This window comes from Cimex lectularius, unplaced genomic scaffold, assembly GCF_000648675.2.
Source record: "Cimex lectularius strain Harlan isolate CLEC.00 unplaced genomic scaffold, Clec_2.1 scaffold179, whole genome shotgun sequence".
Classification (NCBI taxonomy): Eukaryota; Metazoa; Arthropoda; class Insecta; order Hemiptera; family Cimicidae; genus Cimex; species Cimex lectularius.
Window position 1 is genome coordinate 682,735 of NW_019392757.1, and position 19,155 is coordinate 701,889.

Genomic DNA, 19,155 nt, shown 5'->3' on the forward strand with positions numbered 1-19,155 from the left:
GAACGTTAAATTGCAAAGCGAACACAATTCAACATTATAATCCTCCAGCATATGCCATCTAGGGCTTATAAATTAAATCAAGTAATTTAGCCTGGAGTTTGAGAAGCCATCTTACTTCAACCAGATTCAGGTTTTTCGTACAACTGGTTTGTGATGAACTTTATTTATTCTGTCTTATATAATTAGTATCGATCAGGAGTAGTACGTTGCACACACATTTTTATTTATATCTTAGATGGGAGATGTGTTAGTTGCGCACCTCATATGGAAAATGTTTTAAGGCATCTATTGGGTTGTCCGGAAAATAATGCAGGATTTTGGTATTAAACAAAAAAAAAGAAACTAGTTACTTTAAAGCAATGTTCTTTAATCAAAATAATTTCCCATACTCTCAATACATTTCTCCCAACGTGTTGGTAACTTATTAATTCCGTCTGAGTAGAATTCAGAATTTTTAGAATTGATAAAGTCAATAAATGCATTTTCCAGTTCCGTTTGATTTTTGAATATTATGTGTTCTAAGTAGTGGTCCAGGTGTCTAAAAAAATGGTAGTCAGTAGGCGAGAGGTCCGGAGAGTAGGGTGGGTGAGGCAAAGTTTCATAGCCAAGCTCCAATAATTTTTGTGACGTTACACGTGACACATGTGGTCGAGCGTTGTCATGCAACAAAATGGGCCCTTTCCGATTGACCAAAGAGGGCTTCATTACTGCCAATTTCTGATGCATGGTATTAATTTGGTTACAGTATGATTCAGCATTGATGGTTTCGCCAGGATTTAAGAAGCTGTAGTGTATTAAACCAAATGAAGCCCACCATACCGTAACCATTACCTTTTTTTGATGAGTTGGGGGCTTTGGAAAATGTATTGGAGCTTCTCCTTTGTCGAGCCACTGTCCAGAACGTCTAGTGTTATCGTAGAGAATCCACTTTTCGTCACATGTAACAATTCTGGCCAGAAATGGGTCATTTTTGTTTCGACAAAGAAGTGATGCACAAACATCAAAGCGCTGATTTTTTTGGCGATCGTTTAATGAGTGTGGAACCCAATTTTCGAGTTTTTTCACTTTTCCAATCGCCTTGAGGTGGTCAGCGACGGTCGTTTTACTGACTTTGAGTTGCTCTGCACCCACCACTGATCGCAGAACATCATCATTAAGAGAGGAAGGCCTTCCACGACCTTCTTCATCTTCAAGGCTGAAATCTCCCTCCCGAAATTTTTTAAACCACCTTTGCACAGTGCACTCATTAACACAACCCTCGCCCCAGACTTGGTTAATGTTTCTAGCCGTTTGGGCTCCGCTTCGGCCGAGTTTAAACTCGTAAAAGAAAATCGTACGAAATTCTCGCTTTGACATTATAAGGATGACTGAATTATTTCCAAGTAGCGGAATGCTACAGAGGTAAACAAACAATATCATTTGGAAGAGGATTAATAAGTGTTGACATTCATACAAATGAGTAATCCTGTAAACGTAAACAGAATATTTTATATAGATTTTTTTTAATGAAAACTTAAAATCCTGCATTATTTTCCGGACAACCCAATAAGAAGTGACACGGATGTTTTGGAGACTATTTGAATCAAAAGATTTTCACTTCTGTTACACGAAGCGCAGTAATTTTTGAAAGGTAAAAATCTGATAGAGATAAAGATTTTAAACTGTATTTCGTGTGAAGAAAAAGTAGTTAAAATGGCCAATATCAAGTTTGACGGTGAACAATGGCAAGGCAAGTAATGTTTCATTTTAAAAAATCGAAAAAAATCGCTGTAATTTCTCAACCTCAGCTTAGCGCTTCATAACAGACCGGATAAAGAGTAACTTATCTAAATACATACTTGAATTTCAGACATTGAAGGTAACATTTTTGTCAATGATAAAATTTTACCAGATAAACACAATTTTGCGGTGAATATTTTTTTCTGTATGATGAGATAAAAAGGAAAAACGTCGTCTGAAGAAAATTCTCCGATTATGTAAAATCATAATAATTTCACCCCTTAAGAACCTTTTTGTTGAGGTCGGCAGCCAAACCATATTTCGAAAAAATGATTCATTTTGGTCCTTTTTAATTATTTAAAAAATTCCATTTTTCTCAATAGGGTTCAATAATATTTATATTATTCTACAGAACAAACGGGTAGTCCGCAGTAATGACAATATAGAACAATATTTGTGTTTAGTTCCAACAACTAGAATATTACCCTCCAGAAGTTAGATAACATCGTTAATAATTAAAGAGAAAAAGTATAGGACTAAAAACACTACCCTGTCTCACTCCTTCATTCACTTTGTGGAGTTTACAAAATAATAACTGATAGTAACTGCAAAATATTTTTAAATTATCTCATCGTTTATTTGTATATATTTATTTCGTTTCAATGGTTGGTAAATTCTGCAAAGGTTAATTGAATTAAAATTGCAATATTTAAAAATTTAACATGGTGGTAATTATTCATTATTAATTGTAAGTTGAAAATCCAGGAAGTTTGAAATGTTCAATGATTCTTTTTTTAATGTATAAATCTAAGCTAGGTTGCCCTCCGGTCAACCCCGTTACCTCTTCCTCACACCGTATTTTTTCTGTTTAATTTATTGGGCAGACACTTCCTGCTCGCACTACGCTCTTTATGATTTTTTAATCCCTGGATCCCGATGGGAAAAAAAATCCGAGTCACAATGGGATTCTCCCCCGTGTCCACCGGATGTCATCCCTCAGAGCGGCTGGTATAAATCTTAGATTTAACAGCTTTTCGCGCCTCCGCTCTCTGGGAAATCTGGGCCAGGACAATGGAAAATCCGTGAAAAAAATAGCTGCGAGATTTTGCGGCTGGGCGGGTTTTTATTAGATATCTTTCCGTTCGTTTTCCGTAGAGTATATCCACCTAACCAACCGTCGCCCTCAACCCATCAGTTGATTTTAAAAAAATGAAACAAAAGAAATTTTTTACATTTTCAATAAAGCAAATTTAAAGCAATAATTGATAGATGTAGACAATTCATCTTACAATGCCTAATGGAACCATGGATCGTTTTAAGCAGTCGTGTACCTGCTAAATTAAAAATTCTCTTTCAAAGAATTTTTTAGACATGTAATATTTCAATAATATACACAAGATTAAGCAGCATTTTTGTCTCACAACTCTAAGTTCCTTCTGTGAATAGTTATCGATATTAATATTAAAGAAGTGAATAAAGTGTTAAAACTGTGATCACTGTACTTTTATGTTTTGTACATATTATGTGAATAATCTAAACTATTTGAAAAGGACTGAGGTAACCGTAAGCTAGCAATTTTTATTGGAGTTTGGTGATGGTGCGAAAGACGAACAGAATGATTGGATTCAGCTTAGTTTACGTTGTTTGGTAATTTTTTGTTTGTTTTCCGAGAAGTATATACTCAAAAGAAGTCATTTTTTATTCATTGTTTTATTTTTCTTCTAGGTTTTTGATCTATTAATACAATTTATCACAGAACGAAATGTTATTTAAAATACGGTTTGATTTGGTTAAGCAAGTTCAAAGTAAGTACAATTTTGTTAAACACAAGATGGTTAATGAATTGTATTGAATTAAACTTATCAATAAATTTAGAATATGTAAAAATCGTTGTCGTTTTAATAAATAATTTGTGTTGCTATTCCACAGAAAATTAATTGATACTCTTTATCAACTTTATCAACAGCTTCCAAATGGCAAATCAATAAAGTAAAAGTAATCCTTGAAGTTAGAAATTGTGTTTTCTTATGGTCTTAACAGAATAAGGGGAAAAGGAAGTTTAGAACGAGTTCGGTTAGGACTTTATTTTCTTATCGGCGATATTGTTAAGTCCGACTGCAAAGTCACTCGTTCTTTTAACCGAAACGGAGATTAGTGGATGTTTATACCGACGAAAACGAGCGATTCCAAGGCGAAGATTCTTTTATTGCCGATTTGTGAGAAGGGCAGCCGAGAAGGGAATGGGACAATGGGAAGGACGGAGTGGCCGGCACTAAACAACTCCTTTACGAGTGTCCCCCCGGCTGGAATCCTGGAGAAAATAGACCTTTCCCAGCCGCCGGAAGCAAATCAACTCCCCGGGTAAAAATCGGAACCGGGGATCGGATGCAGAGTCCGAGGTTCCGGTCTGCTAGTTCACACACAACACTAATCCCCAATGTTATCCCCCACTAGAAAATATGCAATAGGGAGGGAGCCCCTTCCCCCTGGGCCGATTCAATTTGGGCAGACATCCTTTACATTTATTCAATCTCTTCTTAAACCTATAGGAAGTTTCTTTTATAGCTGGTCGAATAACTTTGTATGCAAATTTTTTGTCCCTCGAAGAACTGAATGTCTATTTAAAAATAAATCTTTATATTATTGGAACGTACTAGTGATAATCCTTCCAGGCATTCCTTATACTTTATAAAGAACATATAATAAGACAATAGGCCGCTGAACTCGGATGACTATAAAGTTAAAGAATAAACTAAAACGCAGTTAAACCGAAATCCGGTAGAGAAAATCAAACTAATTGGAAGAATTATTGTAGCAACTAAGGATAGGCCATTTTTTGGTAGGTGGTCGGTATAAACGTTGTCTGTAACGCCGTGAGCCGGTAAGTAATAGGCCATTTGATGAAATGTGACAGACAAAGATTTTTGTAGAGAATGGTGTTGCCTACATTCCTAACAAACGCAATTAATAAGCATAACATTGACTACCTTAACATATTTCGTCTTTTGAGGATGACTGTATTTGTCAGCAAAAATTTTTGAAGAATAGGTGTGAGTGAGACTAAGACATTCGACAAAATCAGCACCTAGACGGTGTACTACTTCGGTAAGTTTTCTCTATGCAATTGTGATATGAATGAACAGTAAACATCAGTAGTGCTATCCTTGTTTTTGGTTATGCATAGTTTAGCAAGTATATACGGTGTGATAGATAACTGACTTTATTTCTTCAACTGGTTCAAGATAACAATTTTTTGTTTGCACGCCAAAATGCCATTTTATATCGAACTATATTCCTCGTACACATAAACTTCTAGCTGAACAACCCGAATTCCGCAGAGCTACAAGGAGAGTGTCCAGTGGTTGGTGAAAGTATAAGGAATATTAGAAACAATTCAGGAACAAAAAAGCGTTAAAAACCTTTTCACACTTTCTTACCATTAATCCACCAGCAGAATTATTTCTTTTGTTATTAGTACATGTTGAAAACCAGCTATGACGCAGCAGTTCGCCTGTGATGTAAACGACATTATTCAACTGTTATTAAACATTAATGAAGTTGCGTCTGAAAAGATCTGTTGAAATTGTCCTTCTTCATATCCTAGAAATAACTAACCTACAAACTCCTAACCCGAGGTAGTTCCGTACAGTCCGAGTTCCTCTTTCCTTATGTCCGAAGGTGTTAGTATATACTGAAAAATGGCACAAAGGAGGGAAAACTCATAAGGTGGGGTTGAGATAGGAAGTTGATGTCCGAGTGAATCGAGGTCACGATAGCTCAAGTGGTAGAGCAGCGGCTTATCTAGCCGAAGATGGTGGGTTCGAATCCCACTCGTGCCATTAGCTTTTTTTCATCTCCACTAAAAACCTTAATTAATTGTAGTTAGAATATACATTACTTTCTACTATTTCAAGGTTTCTGAGAGAGATTTTCATTTAGAGGGGTAATTAAATAGGCAATGGACAATATGCAAACCTATTTATTATTTCCCTTCAGACCACATTTATTGGTTTTCGACCTGTTGAAATCATTCAGTGAATACTCATTTCTTTCTTCATACTTTATTTGTACAGTTCGGCTTTTGGCAATATGTGGTACTGATACAATGGAAATTTGGTCTGATTCTGCTTATACTACTTCGTCAGCCTGTTTTTTTTAAATTTAATCTTCTCGTGCCTTATTTGTCCCAGATCACTATATTCAATTGAGTATTTTTTGTGAACAGAGTTCTATCTCCTTGGAGAAATGATCGGACCTAAAAGTTTTGCTAAGTCAAAATTTTGGCCCATAACCCCTGTTCCTCCTCCTTGTTCCATTTTAGAATCCATCTATGTAATATAATATGCCCCTTCTATTAATTCGGGCTTTTATTCTTCCAAACATTCATGCTGCTCTTATTTGGAAGGTTATGTCAAAATGTTTTGTATTTTGATTTTGTTAGACATTGTTGAAGCCATTTCAGTTATTATTATTTTTTATATTATTATTATTTTATGAGGTCTTTCTTTAAGTCAGGTTTTGTTTCTGTTGTTATTTTGTTTCCTTAGGATAACCTTCGGTCTCCCCCTAAAAGATATTAGTTTTTTCAGGTTGTCACCCAGATCCACATTCTCACACCAACTTCCATTGACGGCACTTTGCATTTGAGATGAAACAAGTCATCACATAATAGGTCATAGTGTTACTCTCCTAGCCTATTTAGCTATACAGTCAGTTCATCAACTAGCAACAACCACGAGAGTAGTAGTAGTGTATTATATAGTACACCTCGTTAGCGGTATTATTATGATAGATTGATGCCCCAATTTGCCTTCTATTTCTTAACATTGACATTATCCAATTTACCGTCGAAGTTCAATGCTTTTTTTCCTTGCTGCTGCCTCAATGAATTCATGTGAGGGGTTGTCAACCCCCGTGTCCATGAAGTTGGGCAAGTAAGCATTTCCCCTGTAATATTGCTATTTTTGTGAATTTTTATGTCTTTTTCTCCAAGGGTTTAGCCACCGTACTAGGGCCACTATACGGCCATACCAAATTGATATAATTCTTCAATTTAAGAAAATTTAAAAGAGAAATGAAAAACGGACCATCAAATCAATAAAATCACACGTAATCTTTAATACATAGTTTAAAAAGGGGTTGACGGTATTTTGACAAGAATGCTGACTAACATCAAGTAATTATAATTTTGGAATTATAATTTTTGTTATTAATTAAATTTTTATCTGGACGATGAGATAATTAGAACTTTCTTAAAACAAATTAAAGCAACAATTAAAGATTAAATTTATTTTAAATATTTCATTTTAGGAAAGTTATTTTTATTCCATTAGTTTTCTTATTGGTGCAGTTTAAAGTAAAGATTATTTTACACACTATGCTCACGTTATTGGGTATCCTCCATTCTTCCAATCAGTGCATATTAAAGAGTAACAAGATATATTACAAGATCTATGTTTTTTGTCAATTATAAGCCGATTAATTCTCATCAAGCCGTACAAATTGCCGCAATTACATTTAACGAGAAAAGTTTCTTTCGTCTCCGTACATTATAGTTGGTCAAAGTCCAATTTTAAAGTTCTCAGGAATTTCGATTCGACAAAAACAGTGCTGGCTTATTATACGAAAACTATTTTCCTTTGGTTCGTTTCTTAAATCGTTTCTTCACTTAGACGTACAAGGTTTTCAGGAGAAGTAGTTTTCAAGTAATTCGCTAAGAAAATAATTTTCTAAAGAGCCTGGATTCTTTCTCAAGACCATTAACTGTAAAATTAAGAGGAAGGCGGTCCCTCTTACACTTTGTTATAATTATTTTGTTAATGAAGAGCCCCTGGAGGATCCCATGGTCGTTGAAACCAAGGAGAGAAAAAACAATTCTTAAGTTTATAAATAATAATACTCTTTTAATCATACTGCCCTTTAAATATGCTCCTTCTCTCCCCCAGTATCAGCATTGATTATTGTACATAAAATCCAAAAAGTCCTTCAGATCCATTTTTTTTGCGACAATAACATGATGGATTTTACCTATATTCGGTTAACATATTGCTCAGAACGATTTGTAAACGTTCGGAAACAATGTTTGATGTATATTTTATCTAAGTATACATTAGGATAAATGGTCGGAACACCTTCGATAAACAACGCCAACTACATTATCCCATTTCACTCCTTAACAGATTTAATGTCAAAAATGACTGTAATTTCGGATGCATTACTTTATTCAATTTGATTTGTTTTTGTGTCACAAAAAATAGGACAAAAACAAATGGGCATAGGATCTACATTTTGTGTCACGACGAAAATATTCGATCATATGGCCTAAGCTATTAAACTCTCCGTCGAAACAAGATAATTGTGATTAATAATAAATTATTTTTGGATACTTGAAATTAATTGCACTTTTAATTAATTTAATCTTCAACCACAAATTGTGTGGCTTCAAAGCTGATCCTATTTAAATAATTAACAAATAGATTAAACATTTTAAGATAAATTGTGAGCTTATCCTATCTCAACAAATTTTGTTAAGTAGCTTTACAGACCAAAAAATCAATATTCATTACATGACATATATATGGTCATGTAATATATATATATGGCCATATAATAACCTAAAAAAATAATTTTTGCAACTAAAACAATAGTTGACTCAAAATGTAATAAAATCAAATAAAAATTTACCACATCCCTCATTTTCATTTAGAATTAACAACTTTTGGTCGATGTCTACATCCTTACTGCCTACCTGATCATACCCAATTTACCTAATTGTGAGTTAACCCCTTGTGGTCGGCAGATTAATGTACCTATAATTGGTGGTACCGATCATTCTGGTTTTCCTATCCTCGCTATGTTGATCTTGCGCTGTGATTTCTTTGAAGATAACAAAATAGCGAAACCCTTCTGAATGATCGTTAACGACCTATCTAACCTCATGAACTCTAATTTGTTTGATTTTTGTAGACAGAACCATTCATTTAACAATAAATACGTTGTATTTTTCTGCACTTATTATATTTTAATTCTAGTTGCATCTAAAAAAAAGAACATACTTTCGCTACAATGCTTCTGTAAATTATTAAAATGTCTTGTTTTCTTCACCCGATTCAGCCAGTGGTATATATTTTTTAATGATACGTTAGAGTTTAATTTGGTTTGTTAAAGCAACTCATTCAGAAATTAAATTATTTAACCGAATTTAACACAATCACAAAATACAATTTATTTGTTATGAAATTTCATCATTTTTTTCGCTTTTCTAAGAGCAGAACTCATACTATTCAGCAATTTTCTTTTTTGTAAGATAGATTGAGATTTATTAGGTTTTATCCCTTTCTATTTTCCTCGTTCTGTAAACTTATTATTTTCCCCATTACCATCAATGGGAAGCCCATGACTAATTGAGCGAACGATTTAGGAAGTTTAATAATCTTTCCTTTCTGTTCAAGAAAAAATTTCAATCTTAATTTTATTTATTTACAAAATTATCAAATTTTGTATGCCTCAACGACAAATACCATTTTCAAACTCGTTAAGCTCTATTAAGGATTATTGAATGAAAATAGGTTGCAAAATATTCAGGATCTTAAGCGAACATTACCAAATTAAAAGGTAAAAATTAGTGAGTGTTATCAGGAATGACGCTGTTCTATTTCAAACCGAAACGATACACTTGCACATATTATTTATATACATAATTCAGTTATAGAGATAAATGAACGATTAACACAATATCGATATGTTAATTTTTTTTCTATTAATAAGTATGTTTATTTATTTCAAGGACCTTCAACAACCTCACGCTATTGGGGTATTGATGTGAAGCGAAAATTTTACATTTCACACAGAAATATCCACCCACAGTTTCACTCCCGCAAAGAGTTCTGTCTTCCAGCTCACTTTAATAATATCCTCCTTCCAAATTTTGGCGTTTCATTCTTAAACTCGACAAAAACGTCAAGAAGTTATGACACGATACAGGGCTTTTTTACGACGTTTTGATAAATGCTCTTACTTACCTATCAGAAAAAAGCTTTATAATACTTAAAAAAGCCGATATGGTCTTGGAAGTGTAATTCAGGCAAACATACCAACATCCATCTCATTGAAACTGCCCAATCCAAATTGCGAATAATCGCTGATGCTTCATTTCATGTATCCGGCTAACTACCCACATAGACCTAAATATTAATTTTGTCCAAGACGTATAAAAATAATAAAATAAACTATTTTAGTTCATACATTTTAACGAGCAGTTTAAGTCCACTTATTCACTTTCACCACCATTTGAAGATGTGCAGTGAGCACCCATACCCTCAATGATATTATTAGTTTGCCACTTATGGACCAAGCCGCGGACACCAATGGTACTGATTTGATAATTAACTTTCAGCATAATTACATTTTACCCGAAATTGCGTTCCCGTTACCGTAAGTCTCATAAAAACCGACCTAACTACTATAAATCCTCAAATCCCGAAACCCTCACCTCGACGAATTCTTCCCTCAAACCTTCTTCGTCGACTAAAAAGGCGATGGCGACGAGACCTCCTATACTGTGACAGTGATAGTGCAAAAGTTTTCATTATATTGACAATTTTTTTTAGTGTGTTACTTGTTACATAATGGAAGGTAGTTGTAATATACTGGAATTTTATTTAATTACAGTAACGATTGAAATTTACTGATAGATTCATTGATTTTTTTGAAGAATTGAGATTGCCATATTACTGTGACGCTTGAATTTTAACTGAGTGATTTTGTCCCTTCCAATAATAAAATAGATTTGCTCGAACATTTTGACGCACGTTTCTTCATAAAAATTAATTAAAAAGGCTTTAGTCATTTGTTAAACATTAAACCCTCGATAAGGAAAAAAGGAACAAATTTATTTACTCGAAGACGTGACGCTATCTGAAAATGAACTGACTTGAACGGTTTCCTGATTTTCAACTCTTATCTTTTTTGTTTGTCTAGAACTAAGGCAAGATCAATTAGACTTCGAAAAATTGTTCAAAAACTTCTTCCTAGGATTGGCCAACCGTAGATTAGAAATTCTAGGCCAAACGCTAATTGTAGAATACAATCTTGAAAAAAATTGATGGATTGGAAACAGTTTATTTATTAGCCCGATTGCAACATCGCTTTTATCAGTGAAGGAGTGATTTGTTAACTTAACCACTCCAGGCAAAAGATTTAATTAAAGATAAGGATTATGTGAAGAAAAATAAATAAAATTATCATTGGACATTTTATTGGCTATCTATAATATTTACAGAACAATAAATAAGGCTCTATATATCTTTCTATATCCTCTCTATTTACAAATTAATTTTACACTGCCTGAATGAAAATCACATTTTATATATATATAATACACATTATGGAAATTATCGACGAATACTTAGCTACAACTATTAAGGTGCAAATCGCTGCTTAAAAATTACTTGCACGATAAATATGACAAATTCTATCGGTAGCATGGGGTGCCTGCGTTCTTCGACTTATAATCAATATCGTTCTCATAGAATCATTCATTATAAAATGGCGATTTTTTGTTGTTAAAATTCACTTTAATAATGTAATACAGCTGTGCAAGTACCCCATTAGAATTTATATCCTCAAAACTAAATAATTTTTGTTTAAATTTCACAAAAACGAACACAACCCATGAAGAATCCGATTTTTTTGATAAACTGTTGACATGTATATTACACCAAATGACTAACATGAAAATTTATGAATTGTATCACATGCTTTGGTAGAGAGATCAAATTGAATTGTTCAATTGGTTTATGTGACGCCCCACCAACTGCGGTGAGCCGGATGGTGGATGGGTGGGTATGATGGGATAACTTGGTCCTTCGGGCCGGAGGTACACGGTTTGCCGTCGCGTACCAGTACGGGTACGGCAACTCTTCTCGGCGACGTCAGCCCCGCGTTGTGTCCTCCATCCATGTGCATTCCCTTTTCCTGTTGAGCCCTTTTGGTCTTGTACCTATGGTTCTGGAACCATATTTTGACTTGCGTCGGCGTGAGGCTGATTATGGAGGCCAAGTGTTCTCTCTCGGGGGCTGATAGATACCTCTGCTGACGGAAACGCCTTTCCAGTTCGAACGTCTGCTGCTTGCTGAAGAGGACCCGCCGTTTTCTTTTTTTATGCCCTGAACCCGGCTGCATCGCTTCTCTCGGCTGGTCGTCTTCATCTTCTTCTATTTGTTCTTTCAAACCGGGAGAAGGAACGCCATTGTGCATCAAAGGTCCCGTTTCGGTCAAATCGGAAACACCTCCGGGCGAGGTGCTATCAGGACTGGCTTGTTGGTGACCTGAAAAAACAAATAATATTCATTATTTTTCAAAGTTATTATTCAGTATAAGCTAATATTTAAACTACATTTCAGGAAAAAAATACTTTTAAACTAACATTCCTAATATGAACGGAAATGCACATTCTTTCCAAAAAAAATGGCCTATATAATCCTTTAAAAAAAATAATACTTATAATGCTTATAAATATTACAAATTTTAATCCCCCCTTGTAAGTACTTCAGGAATAAAATCTGCAAATAATTCTTCAACTAACACAAAAATAAAATTACGTTGAAACTCCAGCGCATGAATAAATTCTGTGCAATCACACAACTGAATATTTTCAGTTCCATTAATCACAATTGTTTGTATTTCTTTTTTTGTCTTTAACAAAGAAAAACTAAAAAGAACTATTTGACCACATTACACATAATCAAATACTTCAAAGATGGCAATTGATTGCACTGTTTATTACAGGCTTTTCAAATTAAATACACACTTTTACAAATCAATTTAACCCGTTTTCAAATGAAGTTCGCTCTTTCGCAAATCAAGTATTTCTGCATACATATTATTGTTAAAACCATGAAAAATGTTAGGAATCTATTACGAATTATCGAGGAAAAATAATAAAAAGTAATAGAAAATACCGTATCAACAGACACGTTTTTTCTGAAATGATTTACAAAGTATATTTGTAATTTTAAAAACAAAACTTTCCTTATTAAACTATTTCAAGCAATTATAAATGTAATTATTAATACAATGTTCGAACGTAATACGTTATACTAATAAAAATTATTTCCCACTTTGCAAAATTTTTGAGCAAACCAGGAGGGGACGAAAATAAGTAGAAACTCAGTATGCATACATATTGCATACTGGTTTATAAGGTAGGTATACTGGTATATAGGTGTAGGAGGAACTGGAAAAATAATTCAGTCGGAAAGCAAATTCATCAAATAAGATGAATTTTATATTCTAAGGCCATCCATTAACTAAAACTTTAATAAATATCTTGATCTAAATTTTGGTCGATTCTGTTGAGGTTTAAATCGTATAAAAAAAATGATCACGTCTGTTTAGAAACTCTCGTAAGAACGCACCATTTGTGTGTCCTTTATTGTATTTTTCGGAATTGAAGTTGGCCTAAAAATATAAAAAGTAAAGATAAGATTTTACAATACGTTACAAATTTAATTAAATTTTTACCAGCCATTAATCAATCCATATTATCTTAATTTACAAACAAAAACCTTACATTGTTTGTAATAATTTAAAAAAAAAAGTGAAGAGGATTTGAATTTGTCAGCCATTCCCATACTTGAATGATGGGGCATTAAAATCGTCCGTGGCACCCTTGGAAGGGTAGGAGGACAATGTATCTGTATCTGTAGCGAGGGGTGTCATTGTGGGGTGTCGGTTACCCGTACATCTGCCACACGCCCCTCTCGCACACCAATAAAACCCCAATTGGGGGGCGTCGCCCGAGTGACATCTGGGCGTGAGGCGGCCCGGCGCATTTGTCAATAAGGGATCGGTACGGCGAGGAAATCCTGACAAAGGATCCTTCCTCAGAAGAATAGCCTTTCACAGAGAAATTCCAGAGGAACTGGCGTATATAAATACCTGGATTAAAATCCTGTGGACATCCTTTAGCGAAAAGCCAAAGCTAGAAAAACCGTCTATATATATCATTCATTTTTATAGGACGAAGGAAAAGTCTGAAGAATACACAAAGGATTATTAACAAATCTTTGAACTTGCAAAAAAGATTAAAAACCGAAAAGCTCTAGGCGATGGAGATCGATTAATAGACAAATATTGATGGAGGTACGTAATGTCATACAGACGCCGGCTTAACGCTAAATTTAAGCTGTTCGAAGTATTGAAAACAGTGCTAATGTGTAACTTCTTGAAAGTATTATTTATCTATACTTAAGATAAAAACAAATGTGTTAATTTTCTTAAGGTAGAACAGGCGTACCAGTTATATTGAAGCTGACAAAGAGATCTTCTTGTTGACTTTTTTTCTGATTGGAATTTTTTCAAAACTCTAAACGACTAAGAATGACCCCTTCAGAAGGCCTTCAGAGCGTCTCGAAACCCCCGGTAGAATATATTTCGTGAATTAGGAACGGGTTTACAAGTAGGCGTGAAAAGGGCACTCTTGGGGCCTAAGCCGGCGGCGTCGTACACCCCGGTAGCTATTTGATCAATAAGCCAGTCATGCAGGGCAGAGGCTATCCCACTATCAATCTTCATTAAGGCACAGAGTAATGCGTTTACCGTGTTCATCGGAACAATTTCGGCCAGGTACAGAACGCATTGTATTATTGTTCCTTTGTTTATTTCACATTGTTTCATTGATAACACTACCGACAATTAGCTCAAATGTCAATACTGTTGCTTTAAACCGCCGATCCATAACGATTGGAATGATCCATTAATTTATGCTGGCCAGAGAAGATTACAATAGAATCAAAATAAAAAATTTTAAAAAAAGAGGGCCAAATTCACACAACTTATAAATTGCATTACATTAACTATTTTGCACTCGTTTTATTACTTTTGATGATGAGCTTTTGTTCATCGTTGAGACAAATAGCATTAAATCAAAGAATCATTATATTATATACGTTGAAATTAATATATGTGGTCTTAATGCATACATGCTTACACTTAAGTTATAAAATGTTGTTAAACATTCACAAACCGTTCAAAGATTAATTTTTTATTCTTCCATTCCAGACTGCTTTCCATATGGATAAATACTTGTGTCGAAAAACAGGAGTTTTAATATAAAAATTGTATTTTTAGTCTAATAAGAGAAGAAAATTATGGCACAAATTTTGATATAAAGGCTGCTACACGTAAGTTTTAAAAATTATTATAAAGCCATAGGGATTTTAAAATTCATATTTCATAATTGCGTTTGAAATAATATTTCTACAGGTAGATATCATTGATATATTTTTAAAATTTGTTTTATATACACGTTATCTCGTGAACAGACATCGATATTTCAGGAGGTTATATTACATTTCAAATTGGACTAAAAAGTCTCTATTGTATGCGATATATTTCATTTCAACCTTTTACAAATTTATTATCATTTAAGTTTTTTTTAATTTATAATTTGATGAAGTTCTCTGTACTAAAAGAAACTAGTCATTAAGATTTTAAAATACTATTAATAGGTAATGTAAATAATATACAAAGTAAACGAAACAGACTATAAATTAAATGATTATTCGGAGATCGTGTGATGCGGTCTGGTGTGACGTGGGTAGAAATACATTTTCTTTATCGTGCCAACGTTTCGATGTTTATTGAGATCATCTTCAGGGCTCAATGTGTTTTTCTGCCATTCTTGTGTGTCGTGTTGAGACCTCGATTATCGATCAGTAATCACCACACATATAAATTAAAAATTTAAAATGTCCACGTACTAGAAGAATGCAAGCCCGATATCTTTCCCTTTTTGAATATTTAATTTAAATTTTTTTGTACCAATTTAACTTCTCCAATATTGTTCTAAAGAGTCTTTTTGTTTAATTTTTATTATTTTCATTATATTTTATCAGAAGTTTCAAAATTAATGATGGCAATGACTATTTTTTTTAAACCGTTTGGAACTGAAAAATCAAATTTTTAGCAATTAAAGGTTAATTTTATATTTGTTATAATTGACCCTTGACAAATTAAGTACAGATGTTTAATGCTCATGAGAAGGGGCAATTTTCTGTAAGCGCCAGATCTATCAGTCTTCACAGTACAAAGAAAATCCTTTTTAACCTTTAGGCAAGAACTCAATAACAAGAAAAAAATTTATCTTCGAAGTTTTATATATATTTTTTTTTTCACTTAAGGCTACAAGAAGAAGACAATTTAGTTTTAATGCGCTTTCTACTGGTAAAAGCTAATTTACATTAATAATTGTATTTTATGAGATAAGACGGACTTTACGAAATAAAATTGTAAAAGGTAACCTGAAAAGTCTACTATCTCAAATACAATTGAAATTCAGTCATTTCATTGTACAATAGGGGTTTTTTTGGAGGAGTACAATTTAACCGTCGCCTCTGGCCCTTTTTTCCCGATAACCCCCAATTTGGACAACATATATAAGAATTCGTCCTGGCTAATATGCAAAGATCATAAGGCAAAAAAAAAAAATTTAACATGTAGGATAACCTCATAAATTATTGACGTCTTTTCACGGGACGCCTATATATCTATGAGGCAAACTGAGGTAAACAAGGAAATATTATTATATGTTGTTTTATCCATTTTAATTAAATTTATAGCTACATATTTACATAATCTAGTTGGATAAGTTGGTAATAGTTATAATGGGACAATATTATTTTAGAGCAATTACATAATTTTTTAAAATAGTTGTTTTATTTTCTTAATTTAAGTTCATAACGATTGGTTGTACGACAAGTTTAATTATTGTGGGTTATCGATACTATTTTATGAAATATTCATAAGTTTCTCCTTATGTCACTGTTCCATACGTTATAATGCAATAAGTTAATGCAAATTAAATTAATCTTTAATAAGTCTTATTGTAATGAAATTGTTTTATTGATTAATTACTCGACTAAAATTACAAATATTCGTTGCGTTATGTCGATATGTAATTTTCCCTAAACATTTTTATCATATCACCTTGAAAGATTACATCAATTAATAATTCTTTTTAATCGTAAAATATTTACTTTTTGCGATACAACCGGTTTCAACCAGTCGTCAGGCGAAAAAAAAATTCACGACTATTATAAATATTGTACATATAAATCTTTCACCATACGGTCATATATGTTTTTAAACGTTTTGTAATGATTAAATAAAAAAGCCATTTGAAATTTAATTACAACGTCAATAAGTAACGTATGCCTGAGGGCAATTTATTTCTAAGGGAAGCGATAACCGGGAGATAAAATCGGGAATAAAACGCCCCCGGGGGAGCAAATTGACTGATCATTGTTTAAACATAACCTCAGGGGTGCTCGGGGGAGGGAACAAAGAGGGTGCGGACTATTACAGACAGCAATTAGGGGAATTCGGTCGCTGAGGCTTATCCGAACCGGGCGCTAAACCCCTTATATTAGAGGCCCTGATATCCATCCATCACCTTGCTGATAAACTAATAAACCGTGCCTTCTAATAACAAGTCTAATCCTAAAGGAGCCGAAGATCCCCAATTGATTCGGAACGGGAACGAGTCAAAGTTTGTCCGGTCACGTGTTCGCCCTTTTATAGGATTAGCTTGTCCGATTGGCCGGCGATTGATTTAAGCCCATTTCGAAAACCGACAATGTTATGCTTAACTTCCAATCCTGTTCCGCTGACAAATACACATTACCGGTTTTTGAAATTTTTTGATAAAAACTATCACAAATTGCCGTTGAAACCAACAAGACAGTGTTTTTAAATTAATTTATGTTTACTTTAATTTGTTCCTTCGTACAATTAAAGTTTAGTTGCATATGTTATTATTTACTAGTTATGGGCCGAGAAACATCTAGTGGTCATTCCCGGGCCTCTGCGCACAAAATGGAACATGCTACTTTTTTCATCCATCTTTTTCTAACTCTCTCCTATATATTTAACTTGCTAACCTCTCATTGTGACATCAGGTAGTAAAATTACTAAGAAACATACGAACAAATAAAGATTTTCATGCCCTGCCCCCGGCCGAAAACTCGGACAGTGCATCGAGGAATTCATAGTTAAAAAATGATTTGTTCTGATGTTACTTTTTTAATTACTGATGGTTTTTTTAAATTTGCTTTGGTTTTAACTAACCATCAGGCCAATCTTAATCATTTTGTAATGTAGTTTTATAGCTAATCAAACGGCTGGAGATCTCTCAATCATCTATCATCTATCAGATGTTCTTTCATCTCCCATCTGCAAACATGCAGAACACGCCTAATCATTTTCTTCGCTTATCTAATTGCCAATTCTGTTTATTACAATAACAAACCTTTTTTTATTATGTTGTTTAACCACTCACGCGAACTGTAATATAAAACATAAGCTTTCAAAGAATTATAACAAGGTTTCAAAGAAAATGTGGCAATGAAAATTTTAAAAAACCATGAAAAGTAGCCTTAAAAATAGTACACACGTTCTAAAAAAGGCCAATTTAACAATATAATAAACATATAGATATATGAAAAAGAAGAAGAAAAATTGAACTTTCTTTTTGCAAAGTTACCTATATATTAATTATATGTAATAGAAATGTTTAAGCCCTGAATCTTGCAAAGGACCCATAAATATTTTAGAAATAAAGTGTACAATTGGCCTCGTTTCTAATTAATGTTTAAATTAGACAAAATTATGTTTTACGGTTGTATAAAAAGTGTGATTTGGCAGAATAAAACGAGAGCAGAAACGCAAATGAAATGTTTTCTGGCTAACAAAATTATAAGGAATAATATTTCTTCTTGTGTGTTCTTTATGTTCTTTATTTTGAAAGAAACAAATAAGCAATAGAAAACAATTATGTATAAATCAAAATGTCGGCCTGTTGATGTCCAACGAAGTTACTTTTTCCTTAACTTCAACATACCTGGTTTAATGAATAATTAAATTAATGTGTAGTATTTATGTAGTAGTTTACAGTAAGTACATTGCACAAGATCGCATCCTACGATCTAAATAATCAATAATGAATTTAATAATGAATTTAATAAATAATATAATGTTTTAACCTAAAACGTATGAAACTTATGCGCAAATGTGTGCATCAAGATTTATAAATTTATTTTTTAATAATTTTAGGTAGATTTATAGATAGCATCATAACCTTATTCATCATATATTGTAAGATTTATTATATTAAATAATAATAATTTTTAAATTGATTGATATAGCGTAATTTACATCGTGTATTGGAATTAAAATTAACAGTTAAAAGCAAAAAAAAAAAATAGTTCGAGATGGACAATACCTCTTAGTTCTGGTATAGAATTTCCCCAATGGTGGTGTAAAGCTTCCATTGGTGTGGTAACTTGCCCGCCGGCAAAAAGTAAACTTGGGTGTGTTCCCAGTTGTTGGAGATTGGTAAATTCTCCCCCTGGAAAAACATCTATTAACAACATTTTA

General features: G+C 33.3%; 1 protein-coding gene across 6 annotated transcripts in view; it reads right to left on the reverse strand.

Moving 5' to 3' along the window:
- Positions 1 to 10,958: 10,958 nt before the first annotated feature.
- LOC106671074 (homeobox protein Nkx-2.6-like) overlaps positions 10,959 to 19,155 on the reverse strand; it is a 46,269-nt gene continuing 38,072 nt past the window's right edge. For 4 of the 6 annotated variants that reach the window (XM_024227339.1, XM_014401879.2, XM_014401877.2 and 1 more), the window contains exons 3-4: positions 19,001 to 19,138; positions 10,959 to 12,047 (exon numbers count right to left, since the gene is read on the reverse strand). In XM_024227339.1, coding sequence (XP_024083107.1) covers positions 11,515 to 12,047; positions 19,001 to 19,138 — 671 coding nt within the window. In that variant the 3' untranslated portion in view covers positions 10,959 to 11,514. The remainder of the gene's footprint in view (positions 12,048 to 19,000; positions 19,139 to 19,155) is intronic. The other 2 variants (XM_014401880.2, XM_014401878.2) reach the window with 1 other exon arrangement.